General features: G+C 34.4%; 1 protein-coding gene across 5 annotated transcripts in view; it reads right to left on the bottom strand.

The window, feature by feature from the left end:
- Window positions 1-17174, bottom strand: part of SCAF11 (SR-related CTD associated factor 11) — a 78646-nt gene that overhangs the window by 31076 nt on the left and 30396 nt on the right. For 4 of the 5 annotated variants that reach the window (XM_017529661.2, XM_037738799.1, XM_017529682.2 and 1 more), the window contains 3 exons: window positions 13936-14017; window positions 11240-11397; window positions 656-733 (listed from right to left, as the gene is read on the bottom strand). In XM_017529661.2, coding sequence (XP_017385150.1) covers window positions 656-733; window positions 11240-11397; window positions 13936-13996 — 297 coding nt within the window. In that variant the 5' untranslated portion in view covers window positions 13997-14017. Of the gene's footprint in view, window positions 1-655; window positions 734-11239; window positions 11398-13935; window positions 14018-17130; window positions 17152-17174 lie in introns of those variants that run through there. The other variant, XM_017529675.2, reaches the window with a different exon arrangement.

Here is a 17174-nt window from a genome sequence, read left to right as displayed (position 1 = left end):
CTACCACTCTTCTCCTTTTCTTCTTCTAACTCTTACTCAACTCACACATATTTTTTTTCTTTGTTTTCTCAGGCAAGCCAAAAGTTAACATAAACACAAATCATAATCATGGCTCACAAAAGTAACATCAATGAGGTAACCAGACTTTAATTTTATTGGCTAATTTCAAAATTATAATGTTTTTCAGGAAAACAGTTTTAGTTATTTTGGACTTAAGGTTTTTTGAGAGTTAGTCTTTGAATCTACTACTCCATTTCAAACATTTTTTCAATGGAAAACAAGTATTCAAAGTGCTATCCAATTAAAAAATTGTTTGAAATACAGGAAGAAGTCCTCACATTCAAGATATTCTAAAATGTTAAGTATTTCGTAATTAAGCCTTAGTATGAAACTTCCTTCAGAGCATCAGAGATCTAATACATTTTGTGTTATAAGATAAATCATTGTGGATATGCCCTCTTTAGGGGGCAAATGAAAAAAAGAATTTAAGTATCCTAGTTGAAAGGAATACATTTATCATGCTAAGGAGGATTAAAATCACATATTAAACCTTATGTTGAACAATTTTCAAATATACACAAACTGGCAATCTATCAAAGTCAAACAGCTTCAATTAATTTTTGCATAATGTTACAGAATAAAATCTAAGACTTACCTTAACATAACCTTCCAATGCACTGAATTTAAACACTGCCTGAAAAGGTTTTCGGTCAATAGGACATGAAGCCAGTGTCTGAAAAGTGATTAACAAATTATATCTTACAAATGCTTCTTTAGAATAGATCAAAATTATAAATACACTTATAAATGTTCCATAAAAAAGAAAAATATTTTCATCTCTATCTTTGAAAGAAAAATATTTTATATCTTAAATTTGTTTCATTCATTCAAACATTTACTGAATACCTCCTGTATGTTAGATAATTGGAATACAATGATGAACAAGACAGAATCTGTTTTTAAAATCCCATTAAGATATGCTGCCCAGTTGAGAACTACTGGTATAGTGAAAGATGAGTTGGGCTAACAGCAGCAGTTCTGTGATGTAAAGCTGGCTGCTATGCTAAACTTAGGCCATTCGAAATGGCTTAGAAAGGTCCTTCACAAATGTTAATATTCTGTGACTTAATATTTCTCCCCAAAATTAGTTACATTAAATAGACAGTTGCACCAGCAATAAAAATATTTAAAAGATATGAAGAAAATGAAGTACTCCTCCACCCCTCTGCTCAGCCACCTAGATGGCCACTCCAGAGGGTTTCTTATATATAACCTTTTGTGGATATCCACTGCATATACATATATGTGTATCTTTTTAACACATACACTTAAGACTGATTCATATTAGTAATTCAGAGCTGCCTCATCCTTAACAGCATGGTATAAATAAGGGTTTTTTAGTTTACATTTCCTTTTATAGGAGTAAAGTTGAGCATATTTTCCTATTTTTAATGACTATTCAGAGTTCCTTTTCTTTACGCTGTCTATTCATGTTCTTTGCTTAGGTTTTTATTAGGTTGCTACTCTTTTTCAAATTGAGTTGTAGGTGTTATTTATTAAGGAAATTGGTCCTTAAATCATTCTGATTATAAATCAACATTATTATCTTGCTTTATTTCCTGTCCTTTTAAAATTCCTGTGCATCGACTGTAAGAGTTTCTCTGATAAAATTATTAAATATTTGTATAAGAATGGGTTTACATTATTTAAAGAATCTAAAATGGAGTATATTTTCTATTAGGGTAGAAGGGAAAACTCTGCAAAGAGCATACCAAAAGGTGATATTATTAATACCTACTGTTACTAAAATAAAACAGAATTTTAACAATCTAATAGCAAGTCTTAAAGAGGAAAGATAGTAATGGAATCTAGATATATTATGTAAAAAACGTGATCTTTGCCTTTCGGGTTTTATCATGTATCAAGATATGCTTATACAGATAAAGGTAGAACAGTTTGTGAATGGTCCTTGATTATTTTACACATTTTCACAAAGCTCACAAGTCACTCTAGAAGCAGCCAAAACATGAGCTGAGTTACCATTTTCTCTTTTAAACGGACTTCAGTGGGAAAACAGCTTTACCACATCTGAATTAAGAAATGTGACTTTACTATATTAAATTGGTTCAGACTAGAAAAAGCCAGTTCAGCCTACTTTTAAGTACTATGGATTTAGAAGGCTATTACTTTCCCTGTAGAAAACTTGACCTTAAGAAGCTTTGCTTCAGCAACAAAGAAGTTCATATATTTTTTAATAATGCATTGTCTAGTTCAAAGAACTATTAACTATTGTTGTTTATCCTGATGGCATACACTGTATGATTTCTTATGTTAGAGAATTTATTAATGCTGTATTTACAGTTTTCAAAAATATTTAAAAGTAAAATCTGGCTGAGCGTGGTGGCACATGCCTGTAATCCCAACACTTTGAGAGGCCAAGGCAGGAGGATCCCTTGAGCCCAGGAGTTTGAGGCTGCAGTGAGCCATGATCACATCACTGTATTGCAGTCTAGGTAACAGAGTGAGATCCTATCTCTGAAATACAGACAAATAAAATAAAAAGTGAAAACTTTCTAGTGCTTCCTATTTTTACAAAAACTTCAAAATATATTTTTTATTCCTATTTTAAAGGTAAATTTAGAGACATTAATAAAAAGATTATACCGTGATAAATGAAAATTTGTTCTTTTTGGTAAAATCTACTAAGATATATACAGGCTGTGAATTTACTGTATGACATTCGTATCTTGTCGTTTGTGTAAACTTGAGCAAGTTAGTCTCTCTGTGCCTCAGTAACCTTATTTGTGAAAATGAGAAAAGAACTTACTTCTAAGGTTTTTGTGGGAATTATAATTCCTAGAAGAAAGTGTGGCATATACTGAATATTAAGTAGGTCTTGTAATCAACTAGCTTTAGTAACAAAAAACTTAATTAACAAAAGACAACCACAATATGATACATACACACATGAGAGACAAGAGTTCCTAAGAATTTTTATTGGAATTAGCAAAGCTTATGACATATAAGGAAATCCAAGTACTTTATTATTTTAGCTGTTTCGATTTTTGACACTAAGATCCAAAGAAAGCCATGTGTTCAAGAAATTTAATCAGATGCATCAAACCTTTCAAAAACTCTTAAATCATGCAAACTCATTTTTTCTTTATTAAATTTCCTCTGTCAACATCAGCTAAACTGCATTCTGTCCTTTACAATTTTTTCTTTCTTTATTTTTATTTATTTTTTGAGACAGGGTCTCGTTCTGTCACCCACATTGGAGTGCAGTGGTGCTATCATGGCTCACCACAGCCTTCGCCTCCCAGACTGAAATCAGATGATTCTCCCAGGTCAGCCTCCTGAGTAGCTGGGACTACAGGTGCATGCCACCCTGCCCAGCTAATTTTTGTATTTTTCGTAGAGATTGGGTTTTACCATGTTCCCAGGGTAGTCTTGGACTCCCAGGTTCAAGCGATCCACCTGTCTTGGAGGGATTACTGGCATGAACCACTGCGCCCAGTATTCCTTTTATAATTTTGAATTATGACGGTTTTAATCTAAGCTGTTACTTAAGGTTTTTTTTTTTTTTTAATAGGGTTTCACTCTGTTGCTCAGGCTGGAATGCAGTCACCTGATCACAGCTTACTGCAGGTTTGAACCCCTGGGACTCAAGTGATTCTCCCAGTTTAGCCTCCCAAGTATCTGGGACTACATGCATGTATCACCATACCTGTGTGTGTGTGTGTGTGTGTGTGTTTTTTTAACATTTTTCATAGAGACAGGGTCTCACTATGTTGCTCAGGCTCATCTTGAACTCCTGGGCTCAAACAATCCTCCTACCTCAGCCTCCCAAAGTGTTAAGATTACAGGTAGAGCCACCATACCTGCTCTGAGCCATTCAATTTGATCTGTTTCAAATAATAGAGTTGTGAGTAAGAGTTCCCTTCTTTTTCTTCCTTAAGCATGATTGCCTTAAATTTGTCTAAAGTTTCATTTTAAGAAAAGGTTCCACTGGTATTACAAAAACATAAAGGAAAAACAAGAAAAAAAAAGTAGTAGTAGGAAATCCACTGTCATATATCACCACAGTCTGTATATACTGTAATTTCCTGAAGATAATTTAGTTAACACCAGAAAATGATTTTCTTTGACACAGGCTCAGCCATCAGAATTTTTTTTGTTGTTTTTGGACAGGGTCTAACCCTCTCGCCCAGGCTGTAGTGCAGCCGCATCATAGCTCACTGCAACCTTGACCTCCCAGGTTCAAGCGATGCCCTCACCTCAGTTTCCCAAGTAGTTGGGACTACAGATGTGTACCACCATGCCCAGCTAATTTTTTTGTATTTTTTGCAGAGATGGAGTTTTGCCATGTTGCCCAGGCTGGTCTCGAGCTCCTGAGCTCAAAATCAGCCCACCTTGGCCTCCCAAGTGTTGAAATTACAGGTGTGAGCCACCACACCCAACCCTGACTGGCCTAATGTTAAGAAACTCCCAAGGATGCCTCACTCTTATATTGGGCAGATATCTATCCAGAAAGGTCTTGAAGGTGTTTTAATTTCAGCTTTCAGAGTAGAATTTATGATTAAATTTCTAAGTTGTGAGGTTTTAAAAGTTCACATTTTAAACTAATGTAGAGAAATTTTAACTAATACTGTATTTTTAAAAATTATTTTAATTTTGAAGAAAATTATCTCAAATTTTGTTTCCTTAAATACAATAAAAATATCCAATTATTTACTATTTTGATTCCTTATATACAACAAAACATCCTTCAATGATTCATTGTTTTAATTAATGACTTTCATTTCAATAATTTTTAAACTATCTAATTCAGTTTCATAATCAAGTAGTCTAATAACATCATTGGCTTTATGTTAAATCCTGTTAATTAGACTACAAAATTAACAGGATTTGCTCACTGCTTTACAGTGTAATGTGTATTAAACAGAACATACATTTTACTGTGAATGCTCTGTACTAAGGTTCTATCAGTTAAGGAGGCAATTTTGACAGGAAAAAACTAATCTTTATGATTTCAGTAAAACATGAAAAAGCTACTATTCTAAAGCATTGTAAATTCTCAGCTCAAACTCACATTTAAATATAAGAACAGGAAACCTTCCTTATTTGGGAATTCAGGATCCTCAATTTCCAATTTTTCGCTTCCTGCTGCTGCTCTATCCTCAATCACATAGGCTGCTTATAGACAGCCCCTCTTAGAAACAAGTGTTAAGTGCTTAAAGACTAAATCTCAGTACCTGTGTTTATAGGTACGTTCGCCTGCTCAGGGGAATCTCAAACATCTCTCCTACTAACAAAATAGAGAATATTATATAAAAATTCTTGTTCAAAATCAAATAAAGATGACGTAGGAATGCATACCATTAGAGGCTAATGCTTATTCTAAAGCTATTTTCCAGAATCTATCTTTTTTCATTTATGGCTACAAAATACCTCACCTGGACTTCCAAATTAATTGCTCACCTGCAGTCAGTCTACATGTTCCCTATCACATTTAACCAGTTCTTTCAAGACAGTCTTTGTCAGTCCATATTAGTGAAGCTGTGGGTCTTTATAACAGCTTTCAGAAGTGTATCCCTAAAGGTCAAATGGCTGTCAGTGATAAAATTAACCCCTATTAAGAATGCATTTCATCAAACTACTCAAAGAAAATCTCTTCATGTTCTCTAAGACACTTGATAACAGTTGGGCAGAATTAATCTTAATTTCTTCTGACAATTAAGAGTTAACACTTTATCTAGTATAAAAATAAAAACCTCAGTAAACTACCTGCATCAATCATTTTGCATATTCTGACATTTAAAACTAGGCTACAAAGAAATGCATACTAATTTACCTGACTGGTAAACAGAGTACTTGAAACTCTTTTAGATATATGCTTTAGGTAATTGGTCTTCACAATTCAAAAATCCTCATTGCTCTACCAAAAAATTTCACAAAGGATTAATTCACAGGGTGAAAACAGTGGTGGATCTGAAAAAATTAGCTACAAGTTCAAGTTCTGGCGGAGCTAGCAATCACTCCAATCCACACTAAGGATGAAGATGGAGAGAGCACTGATTACCTATTGCACAGGTGTAATAAATTTTAAAATGTATTTGACAATACTTTATAAATTATAAAGGACTAATGTTAGTAGTACTACACAGATGCATATACATTACTGTTCACAGAGCGCTACAAAACAGAGAGGGTTCTGGGTTCTGGTTAATTTTTTTTTAAATTAGAATTTGAGGAAAAACTGATCAAAAAATCCCAGACAATAAAGCTTCACTAAATTATATTACTGAAAAGTAGTCTAATAACCAGAATGGAGAAATTTCCACTTAGAAACGCACGTATATAAAACATATTTGTAGTCCAGATGTAAGTCAACTCATGTCTTGATTTTTTGGTATACATTATTAATTCAAAAATATAATCCTCATCTATGTTGAACATTGTTGACTTCTTCAAGAACTGCATGTCACCTAAATGAGACTTTATTTCTAGTTTCATGAGAGATGCTTTTTCCAACTGCCCAATTTTGATTTCATTAACCTTACTCTCTCATATTGAAGCTACTGGCATTTGATACAAAACAGATGACTGAGATAAATAAATTGGGGAAGAATAATCTGCTTACCATGGGAAACTAATCACATTTTAAAAAATAATACTTAAAAAATAAGGGAAATATTTCATATTACTTAAAAGGAAGAAGAATGCCAGCAGATATCAAAAATATCCTCATCACATATGCTGCAGCTTCCATTAAATAGTGTAAGAACTCTTAAATGCTTTAAACATATGTCTTCAAACCATGACCCTTTAAGGGTCAAAGTTTTAATCACTTCTCAGCAACTGTGGTAAATAATGAATCTTTTTTTCTTTTTTGAGACAGGGTCTTATTTTGTCACCCAAGCTGAAGTGCAGTGGCACAATCACAGCTCACTGTAGTCTTGACCTCCCAGGCTCAAGTGATCCTCCAAGCTTCCCATCTCAGCTTCCCAAGTAGCTGGCACTACAGGCATACTCCACCAGGCCTGGCTAAATTTTGTACTCCTCACCCCGCCGCCCCACCCCGCCCCAGTAGAAATGAGGTCTTAGCATGTTGCCCAGGCTGGCCTTGAACTCCTGAGCTCAAGTGATCCACCCTTCTTGACCTCCCAAAGTGCTGGGATTAGAGGCGTGAGCCACCATGCCTGGTCAATAAATCCCATTTACTTAATAACTATGTGTGTGTGTAGGAGATTATCTTGTCTGTAGGAAATCATAATTATAATCAATTGTCACTACTACAATGTGTGTCAAGACTTCTCTGTCCTTTACCTTCCCAATAAAACTGTGCAAGCTAAGATAAATTTATTAAAAGCTATCAATAAGTATATATCTGTTTTTTGCTCACAGTATGGGTAAAATAACCTTCTAACTGAATAGCCGATAAACTTTAGTATACTGGTTCTATATACATTTAATCCATTCAAAGGTCTTTTAATTTCAAATTGTTGGCTCTAACAGTGATGGTTTAAATTAACAAAAATTTCAGCCTTCCTTAATGTCAATTATTGTGTCACTGTTCCATATTCTATTTTATATAATCATCATTATTTTATAAATCAACAGGCTTACCATCTATGGATTCCTAGAAACTAAAAATAGTCACAGTGGACATAATTAATTTCAATTTGTTCTAGTGTCCCTAAAGGCAGGCAATTAGGCTATGGGCCATGAAGTCTATCACAGGTTCACCCTGAATCCTTTTGCCCCAAGAGGATTCTATGACACACCTAAAGAGTTTTACTTAATCACTTTAAATTTCCTATCTAGCTTTTGTTTAACCACAAAACCGAAATTTTAGAGCTTGGAAAGACTGAAACTAACTTTGATCTGTGTGACCAAAACAAACATACTAGACCACAAAACACTTTAATTACTCAAAACACCAGTTTCTTAAAGACCAGTGTTTGTAAGAATGTGTTCCATGCCTAAAATATTAAGATGAAAAGTAAATAAATGAGTCCTTTTTTGGTGCCTGATATCCATTCTGAATCATATTTCAGTGAACCTTGGGCACAAATCTCAGAAAGCACAGAAATTTTGAAAGATACAGAAATCTAGAAAGATGATCCTAAATGCAAATTGTACTGTTCTCTTATTATGCAGATTTCTGAGCACTGTAAATCTCACTTTGATTTCTAGTCTTCTACTAGAAGTGAACATTCATCCCAGCAATTTGGGAGGCTGAGACGAGAGGACCCTTTAGGTAAGGAGTTTGAGGCCAGGTTGGCAAATACAGGGAAACTCCATCTCTACTAAAAATACAAAAACTGAGCCTGGCATGGTGGCATGTGCCTGTAATCCCAGCTACTTAGTAGCTAAGGCATAATTATCGCTTGGCCTGGGAGGTGGAGGTTGCAGTGAGCCGAGATCATGCCACTGCACTCCAGCCTGAGTGACAGAGTGAGACTCTGTCTCAAAAAAAAAAAAGTAAACATTTGTAAAAATATAAGCCACAGATATTTTTTTAAAAAAGATTTTAACTTCATGCTATCCCCGAGGTACTTAAAAATCACAATTTTAGAATCCTTGTCTTGTATAGCAAATAAAGATTAACATAGTGAATTAAATGAAATTAAATGTCAAAATGTGTAAGAAAGCCTTAGTATAAGACATGGCCTGTTAGGAGACTGAAAACACTTATTCCTAATCCTGAAATACAAAGTAAACTGTAAATTTTGCTTTTAAATGGAAGGAGATTGAGGGAAATGAGAGGATGGAGCTTAATTTATAATGATAAAAAAAAAAAAGAAACACAGTCCTGAATTTGAAATCTGATTCTATTTGTCAAAGCATTTACATGCTTCAAAACATAGCTATTTTTATCACAGTAATAAAAGATTCAAACTGAAAACTTAAAGTCTACGAGAGTTTTTTTAGCCAGCATTCACTTATAATTCATAATAGGCAATTTATTAATAGACTGTTCTCTTGTTACTGCTCAACTGAAGGGTTTATTTAACTGATGACTGCTATCGCCATCAGGGACAATGAAATAATTCAGAATATTCTGTTTATTCTCCCTTTAAAGGTTAATTACCTTTGTTTAAATAATATCACAACTCCTCCCTGCCCACTTGACATCCCAATTTATGACAGCAGTATAACAGATAAGTACTTTCTTTTGAAAAGCAATTTGAAAAATATTACATGTGAGAAAGGTGTTGGGTGCCATACTTATGTATGTTATCCAGTATTTTCAACTTAAAAATATTCAACAAGAGTTAAAAATATAGACAAGTTTGTCACTATCTAGTAGAGTTGAATATGTGCATAATCTACAACCTGCAATTCCACCTCTAGACACCTAGAGAAATCTGGAATATGAACATCAGGGTAAAGCTTACGGTTGTGTGAAAGATGCACATGAAGTTGTAAAAAAGGATGGAGGACCATATCTACTTATTATATATACATTATAATTTTCTTAGAGAAAAACATATACTCAGATTAAGTTGTTGAAGTTCACAATTATGTGGTCACTGAATACAATCTTATGAAAAGCATTGTATTGAAATTTTCCACCCATCCAACAATATGATTTATTTACCCGAAGCAAAATCTCTAAAAAAATTTAACCACAAAGCAACCATGTGCACTAAATTCAACACAGATAAAATCTTTATTTGGGTGGCAGAAAAAAACATGCAGTATTCCATTAAACAGTGATCCTACAAACACATGGAGAGATTTACCAACCATAGTAATTCAGCAAAACTCAAAATACTTTTCCCCGAAATGCATTTTCACCTATCCTTAGTGTCCCTTCTTGTTAAAGACCAGTTTAGATTTTACTAAAATAGTTTCTATGTATACTATTATTAATTCAATTTGTTTAACAAATTTTCTCTTCCCTTTTCTCAGAACTCAGCCATAGAGTCAATATACAGTTATATTCTCCTTTCCACACTATTAATGAAAATTTAAGCAAAACACAGCACTTTGAAAACTGAATTATGTGATATGCAATTAATTCCAATGTATTTAAGAACATTAACAATTTGAATGGAGCTATTAAAATATTTTTGATATTATCTTCTTTACTAATTTTTACAGATTGACAAACTATTAACTCAAAAAATATAGCATGATTAATATAAACAATAAATTTTTACTTAACATTTCATAACAATAAGGCTTATAATAAATTAATATTTACTTCAAAGTATTTGGCCCAAATTGAGTCAACATAATACATTAAAAATCAAAAATGTCCAGTTTCTTATTCACTGTCTGTGATGGTAATATCTCTAATTCAGACTCTGAAATTAGTCCATACTAAATTAAAAACAGGAATTAGAAAATCAATTCTAAATTCACTTCTGCCTCTTAAACTATGAGATCTTGACCAAGTCATAGAACATAAAATCCAAGTTTCCTCATCTGTAAAATGGAAGGACACTATCGTATCTGCTCTGGTTATTCCACAAGGCTGATATAAAGAAGAAATCAAATAACCTATGTGAAAATTCCCTGAAAAATACAAAACAAAAAGCAGACAGACGGTGTTATTAGTGGTAAACAGATATTATCCTGTTAAGTACAGAGTCAAGTACACTAAAAAATGAATTATTGCATTTGTACCAGAAAAAATTGTTTGATCTGTTCTTCCTGTAAGGTTATTAACCTTTTCTTTTTCTTTCTTTTTTTTTTTTTTTTTTTTTTTTTTTGAGACAGAGTTTTGCTCTTCTTGCCCAGGCTGAAATGCAATGGTGCAATCCCGGCTCACTGCAACCTCGCCTCCTGGGTTCAGGCAATTCTCCTGCCTCAGCCTCCTGAGTAGCTTGGATTATAGGCAGGCACCACCATGCCCAGCTACTTTTGTATTTTTTTTGTAGAGACGGGGTTTCACCATGTTGGTCAGGCTGGGGTCAAATTCCCAACTTCAGGTTATCCACCCACCTCAGCTTCCCAAACTGCTGGGATTACAGGCATGGGCCAATGCACCCAGCATAGGTTGTTAACTTTTTAAAAAAGAGTATGCATTTAAAAATGTTATTTGCTAAATAAAAAGCTGATAAAAGAAAATTAGAAGAAAATAACAATTTGAATAATACCAGTATTTGACCAAAGCAGGAAGAAAATACATTACTGTGAAATAATTTATGAAAGGCAGTAACAACTCTTTAGGTGAAATAAAATCATGCTAGAAAATTAAAATACATTAATGTGTCAGACTTACCTCTGCCCATTTAAGAATACAAGTCATACAGAAGACATGATTACAGCTTTCTGGAAAACCAACTTCCTTTCCTAACAGACAATTAAGACATATTGGGCATCTGTCAGCCTCACTGTACAACAGACCAGTGGGAACAGTATTATCTCCGTTTTCTTCACCTGTTAAAGTAAAACAGCCATATGTGCTTTCAAGTTCTCCAGACCAAATAACTTGTGCTTCTAGGAGTATACTGGACTGGATAATCTAAAGGGCCCTCTTACTATAAAGCAAATAGATCCTAGATAAATTGTAACAAACATACTGCTTGAGCCCAACATGCCCAAAATTTACTCTCTTAGATTTTTTAATAGGGGATTGAAACAAACTTTTCATTAATTTTAAAGTAAGTGTAATATTCACAGGGTTCAAAAATTTAAGAGCAAATTTCTTATTCAAATCTATCCCCATCCAGTTCCAACCAATCCAGTAACAACTATTAAATTTCTTCTGTGTTCTTCCTAAGAATTTCTAATGCACAGAAAACAAATGCTAATACACTCTTCCACATTCCTTCCTTCACACAAATGCTAGAATACTATCCACACTAATCTGCTTTTTGTTCATTATTCAAATCTATTGGACATTCACTTGTTTTCAACTATTGGTATGACAAACAATGCTGCAATAAAAATTTAGTTACTTCACATTTTAAAAAGTATATCTGTAGTGTAAGTTCCTAAAATGGATCTGCTAGAGTGATGTGTGTATACATTTGTAATATGAATAGATATTAACAAATTATTCTCCTTAGAGGGGGATTTGTACAACTTTAAACACCCACCAGTAAGTAAGGTAACCACCTCATCCATAAGTATGCATTGCTCATTCATCAGAAAATAAGATACTCTGAAATTTGACGTAAAAATAAAACAAAAATAAAGGAATGGTCAGCTGAAATGTGAAGTGTAAATATCAAGGAAAGTTGGAATTGTCCTGGGCACAACTGTCCACACTAGTGTTTACATCTGGAGACTAAGCCTTGGAACCACCCCAGGAAGGAAAACTAATCATGACAGACTCCAGTCTCAAGACAAGACTCTTAAATGGGGCTAACGAGGTCCTAGCATGGGCCTCGGAAGAAACAAATACAAATCCTCTCAAGGAAAAAATACCTAAATTAGGCCTTCATCAATTTAATTTATCCAGTATGAGCTCATAATCAAACATTACCAAACCTAAGAAAATAAGCTGTTTTGAGTGAGAAGCAGCAGGAAACACATTTAGAAATCCACTAACTTCAAATATCAGAAGTTTCAAATACCACATAAAATGGATAATCAGCAGGTTAGATCCAAAGAAAAAATTCTGGTGAACTGGAAGACAAATTTGAGCAAACTAGCTAGACTCTAGGAAACAGAAGAGGAAATATAAGACATAGCTTGTGAAACAGAGGTTAAGAAATGAGGTCACAGAAAGGTCTAACATGCTAATTGAAATCCAAAAGAGAATAAAGACAACAAAGAGGTAATGGCTGGGAAATGATTAAAAACATGAACCAATAAAGGAAACACAATGTATACTATTGGGAAATAAAAATAATCCATGCCTAGAAACAATGGAGTAAAACTGTAAACTGTCAAAGATAAAACCAAGACCTTAAAAGCAGGAAATGGGAAAAGACAGATCACCTACAAGAGAATAATTAGACTGCGAAGAAATTTCTAGACAACAAGGAAAAAAATATGATTAATATCTTCAAAGCGCTAAGAGAAAAAAACTATCATTCCAGAATTATCTACTCAGTAAAATTATCTTTGAATAGTTTTAAAATGGATAAAATAGATACAAAAACTTAAGAGTTTACCACCAATAGACCTTCACTAAAGAAGCTTCTCAGATTTATTTTCAGAAAGAAAAGAAATAAGGCCAGGCACGCTCACCCCTGTAATCCCAGCACTTTGGGAGGCTGAGTTGGCTGGATCATGAGGTCAAGAGATCGAGACCAACTTGCCCAACATGGTGAAACCCCATGTCTACTAAAAATATAAAAATTAGCTGGGTATGGTGGCGTGTACCTGTGGTCCCAGCTACCTGGAAGGCTGAGATAGGAGAACTGCTTGAACTCGGGAGGCAGAGGATGCAGTAAGCTGAGATCACGCCACTGCACTCCAGCATGGCAACAGAGTGAGACCCTGTCTCAAGAAAAAAAAATAAATAAAGCGGAAATAAGCAAACATTGCCTGCATAAAACATCATCTAATTGGTGGTGTTTGAAGTAACAGAACTCAAATAATGGAACTATAATCTATAAACTGGGATTAGGATGTAGAGTTAAGGCGTACTTGGGTTCTTCTATTGGCAGTGAAAATTAAATTAGCTTCAGAAGCAGAGGATAGTGTCAATGCTAACTTTTTTCTTTTTAAAAAAGACGAAGACAAAAACAGAAACAGTAATTCCTAAACCAGTAGAGAATAAAGCTTAAGAAAAATGGGAATAACAAACCAAAAAACTTATCAATTGAAAATAAAATATGGGAGGAAAAAAAATGTATATACTTAGGCAGCTTATTTCAGAATTTAAGAACAACAAAAGTAAGTAAAAACAAAAAACTCCTTGTGTATTTTGAAATGTATACAAGTGGACAGTCTGGAAACACCGTTTTGCTTTCAACAAACAAACTTTATAAGAATGAAAAGTTTATAGAAATGAAAAGTTACCTTCCATATCTTCATACTTCTTATCTCCCATATTTAAGGTATATACAGTTTTCCTCTTCATTTCTCTTTGGAAAAGGGTTTCCTAGAAGATAAATTATAATAGAGATTTTTTATGTTTGCCTTCTCCCAATAATATCAATTTTAAAAAACATAATTCTATACAGTAAGAAATTATTTTACACATAAAAGGACACAGTACAAGCCAAGCCAAACAGTTTGTGGATAATCCAGTACTCTTTTATATTCCTTGCTATCAAAGTGCACAGTCTTACTGAAAGGAAAAGCCTCATGTAACTATTAAGCAACAAGCCTAAATGATATATTTTTGTGGCACAGACATAAATGCAATTGAAGCTTAAGGAACAGAGATCAATTTGGAATGGAGTTTTCAGAGAATGTGATAGGTTGTATGTGTTGAGGAACTTAGACATTCAAGAAGCAACATAGTATGGAGAAATAAAATAGCATTTAGCTAGCCAATCTCACAATTGAGTGAGAGAAAAGAGTGGATGAGAGAAAAGAGTGATTGAGTGAGAGAGAGAGAGAGAGTGTGTCTACTAAGGAGACAGTTGTGTGTGTATGTGTGTGTGTGTGTGTGTGTGTGTGTGTCTACTAAGGAGACAGTTGTGTGTGTATATGTGTGTGTATCTACTGAGGAGGGGGTTGGCATGTAAGCCATGAATTTCATCTGAAAAAAATCACAGTGAGGGTAATGAAAGAAATAAGCAAAGCAATGTAAATCAAGTAGGGTTAGATTATACATGGATCGCTAATGACTGACTGAGAACCTTAATCTTACAGATCCTCTGAAGAAGAGTGAAAAGATAAAAGTGATTTTTTTAAAAAAAGGTTGATATGCCAGCCAAGTATAGAATGGATTACAATGGAGAGAGATTAGAAGCAGAGAGATTTGCACAGCTAAAGTAACTGGCTGTGAAGTAAATTAGAAAAGCATGAAATTAATGGCTGAAGAATTTCTGAGATTTGGTGAGAAATACAGTGAAGGAAACAAAAAATATCCCGGCCTAAAAGACTAGGAAAATGGTGCTTATAAAGAGGTAAAAATGAGAAATGTGGAAAGGAGGTTAATCTGGCAGTCAAAGGGAAAAAATTTATAAAGTAAAACGATTTTTTTTAATCGACTCTTTTTTCCTAAGAGTCTTGCTATGTTGCCCAGGCCGGTCTCCAACTCCAGAGCTCAAGCAATCCTCTTGCCACCAACTCCTGAAGTGCTGGAATTACAGGCATGAGCCACAGCACCTGGCCTTAAATAAACTCTTAAAATATTCCTTCCTGGCTTGATGCAAGACACACAGTTGCAATGAAATGTCCATATACATGTTTGTATCTAGTCATAAGAAATCACTGATTTCATTAGTTGTGATTCTCCTACATGTATCTGAATTTTTCTATTAGTTTCTAAAATAATTTACACATGGTAGTCACTACATTAAAGGTATGAACTGCCCAAGAAATAATTCCCTATTTGGTTAAATAAGGAGAAACACAAAGTCCCATACTTACCGTTCAAAAACCAACTGTAAAAGCAGAGGAAACTTACTAGCATATATAAAGAATGATTTAAAGATTGTAGCGGATTAAATACAACCTCACAGTGAGTCAGCATTAGAATCCCACTTTTTTTTTAAATCTAATCAGCTGACAATAAAAGTTAGACGAGGAAAATTTCTCACTCTTAGCCTATATGTGCAACATTTGTTTTAGTTCTGGTGCAAACTAACTTGTTTTAGTTCTGGTGTTTAAGGACAAACAAATGTTCGAGGAAGATGACTAAAATAGTGACAGCCCTGGAAAATCTATTATATGCAGAAAGGTAAACTAGTAAGAATGTTTAGTTTGGAAGAATAAAAAGCTTAAGAACATTAGCAACAATCTTCAAAGAAAATGAACTGTTCTGAAGGGAGGTAGAGAAACCTATCAATGAAAGTATTCAAGCAAAGGCCCAATGGCCTTTTGCGGGATTTTTTTTTTTTCTCAAAGATTTATTGAATACTATAGGTATACTACTAGGCAATTCTGTTAGTACTGAACAAGACAGAAATCTCTCCCTTTATGTTCTAGTGGGGAAAACAAAATAAACAAATAGTAAAAACAGTGTGGCTAATAAGAAATGAAAAAAGAGGAAGCTGTTGTTTCATACAGAATACTCGGGAAAGCTTCTGTGATAAAGGGACATTTGAACGGGCAATCAGAAAGCAGCAAGGGAGAAAGTTATGTGACTACCATCCAATGCTTCCAGGCTGAGTATTCTTGGTGGAGAGAACAGCCAATATGAATGTCCTAAGACACTGGTACATGTCTAGAATGTTCAAGGAACAACAAAGAGATGAGGGACTAGAATACAGTGAAAGAGGAAGAGTGGCAGATGAGGACAGAGAGGTAATATAAGACCATGTAGCATCTTCTAGGCTAAGGTAAGACTGGCTTCTCTGAGTAACACAGGTGACTAGGGGTTTCTGAACAGAGGAAGCAAGGGGAAAAGAACAGGCCAGTAAGGAGACTACTGAAATAATCTAGGGGAGAGATGATAGTAGCTTATACCACAGTGGTAGCAAAGGTGATGAAATGTACTCAGATTTCAGATGTTTTGAAAATACAGCCATCAGGATTTGCTGGTAAATTCAATGTGGAGTATTTGTTAGCGAGCAAGGAACCCGGATAACTCCAAAGTATTTTGATCTAAGCAGCTCAGAGTTGCTTAGACAGGTTATTATTTTAAAAATTCAGATATGAAATTAGTATGGTCATTATGGAAAAGTGCATAAAGGGTCCTCAAAAAACTAAAAATAAGCCAGGTGCTATAGTGTGCGCCTGTAATCCCAGTTACCCAGGAGACTGAAGCAGGAGGACAATTTGAGCCAGGTTGTTCAAGATCAGTCCCCACAATAGAACAAGATCCCACCTCAAAAAAACAAAAACAAACCTAAAATAGAGCTATCATATAATCGAGCAATTCCACTATTGGGTATATATCCAAAAGAAAGGAAATCAATATAATGAAGAGTTTATCTGCAATCCCATGTTTACTGCAGCACTATTCACAATAGTCAAAATATGAAATCAACCCAAGTACGTATCAATGGATGAATAAAGAAAATGTGCCAGCCTGGTCAACATAGTGAAACACTGTCTCCATTAAAAATACAAAAATTAGCTGGGCATGGTGGCACGCACCTGTAGTCCCAGCTACTTGGGAGGCTGAGGCAGGAGAATTGCTT

The sequence above is a fragment of the Cebus imitator genome, unplaced genomic scaffold, assembly GCF_001604975.1.
Source record: "Cebus imitator isolate Cc_AM_T3 unplaced genomic scaffold, Cebus_imitator-1.0 Scaffold2, whole genome shotgun sequence".
NCBI classification, from domain to species: Eukaryota; Metazoa; Chordata; class Mammalia; order Primates; family Cebidae; genus Cebus; species Cebus imitator.
Note: the sequence above shows the minus strand (reverse complement) of the source record. Positions and strands in the feature narration are given on the sequence as shown.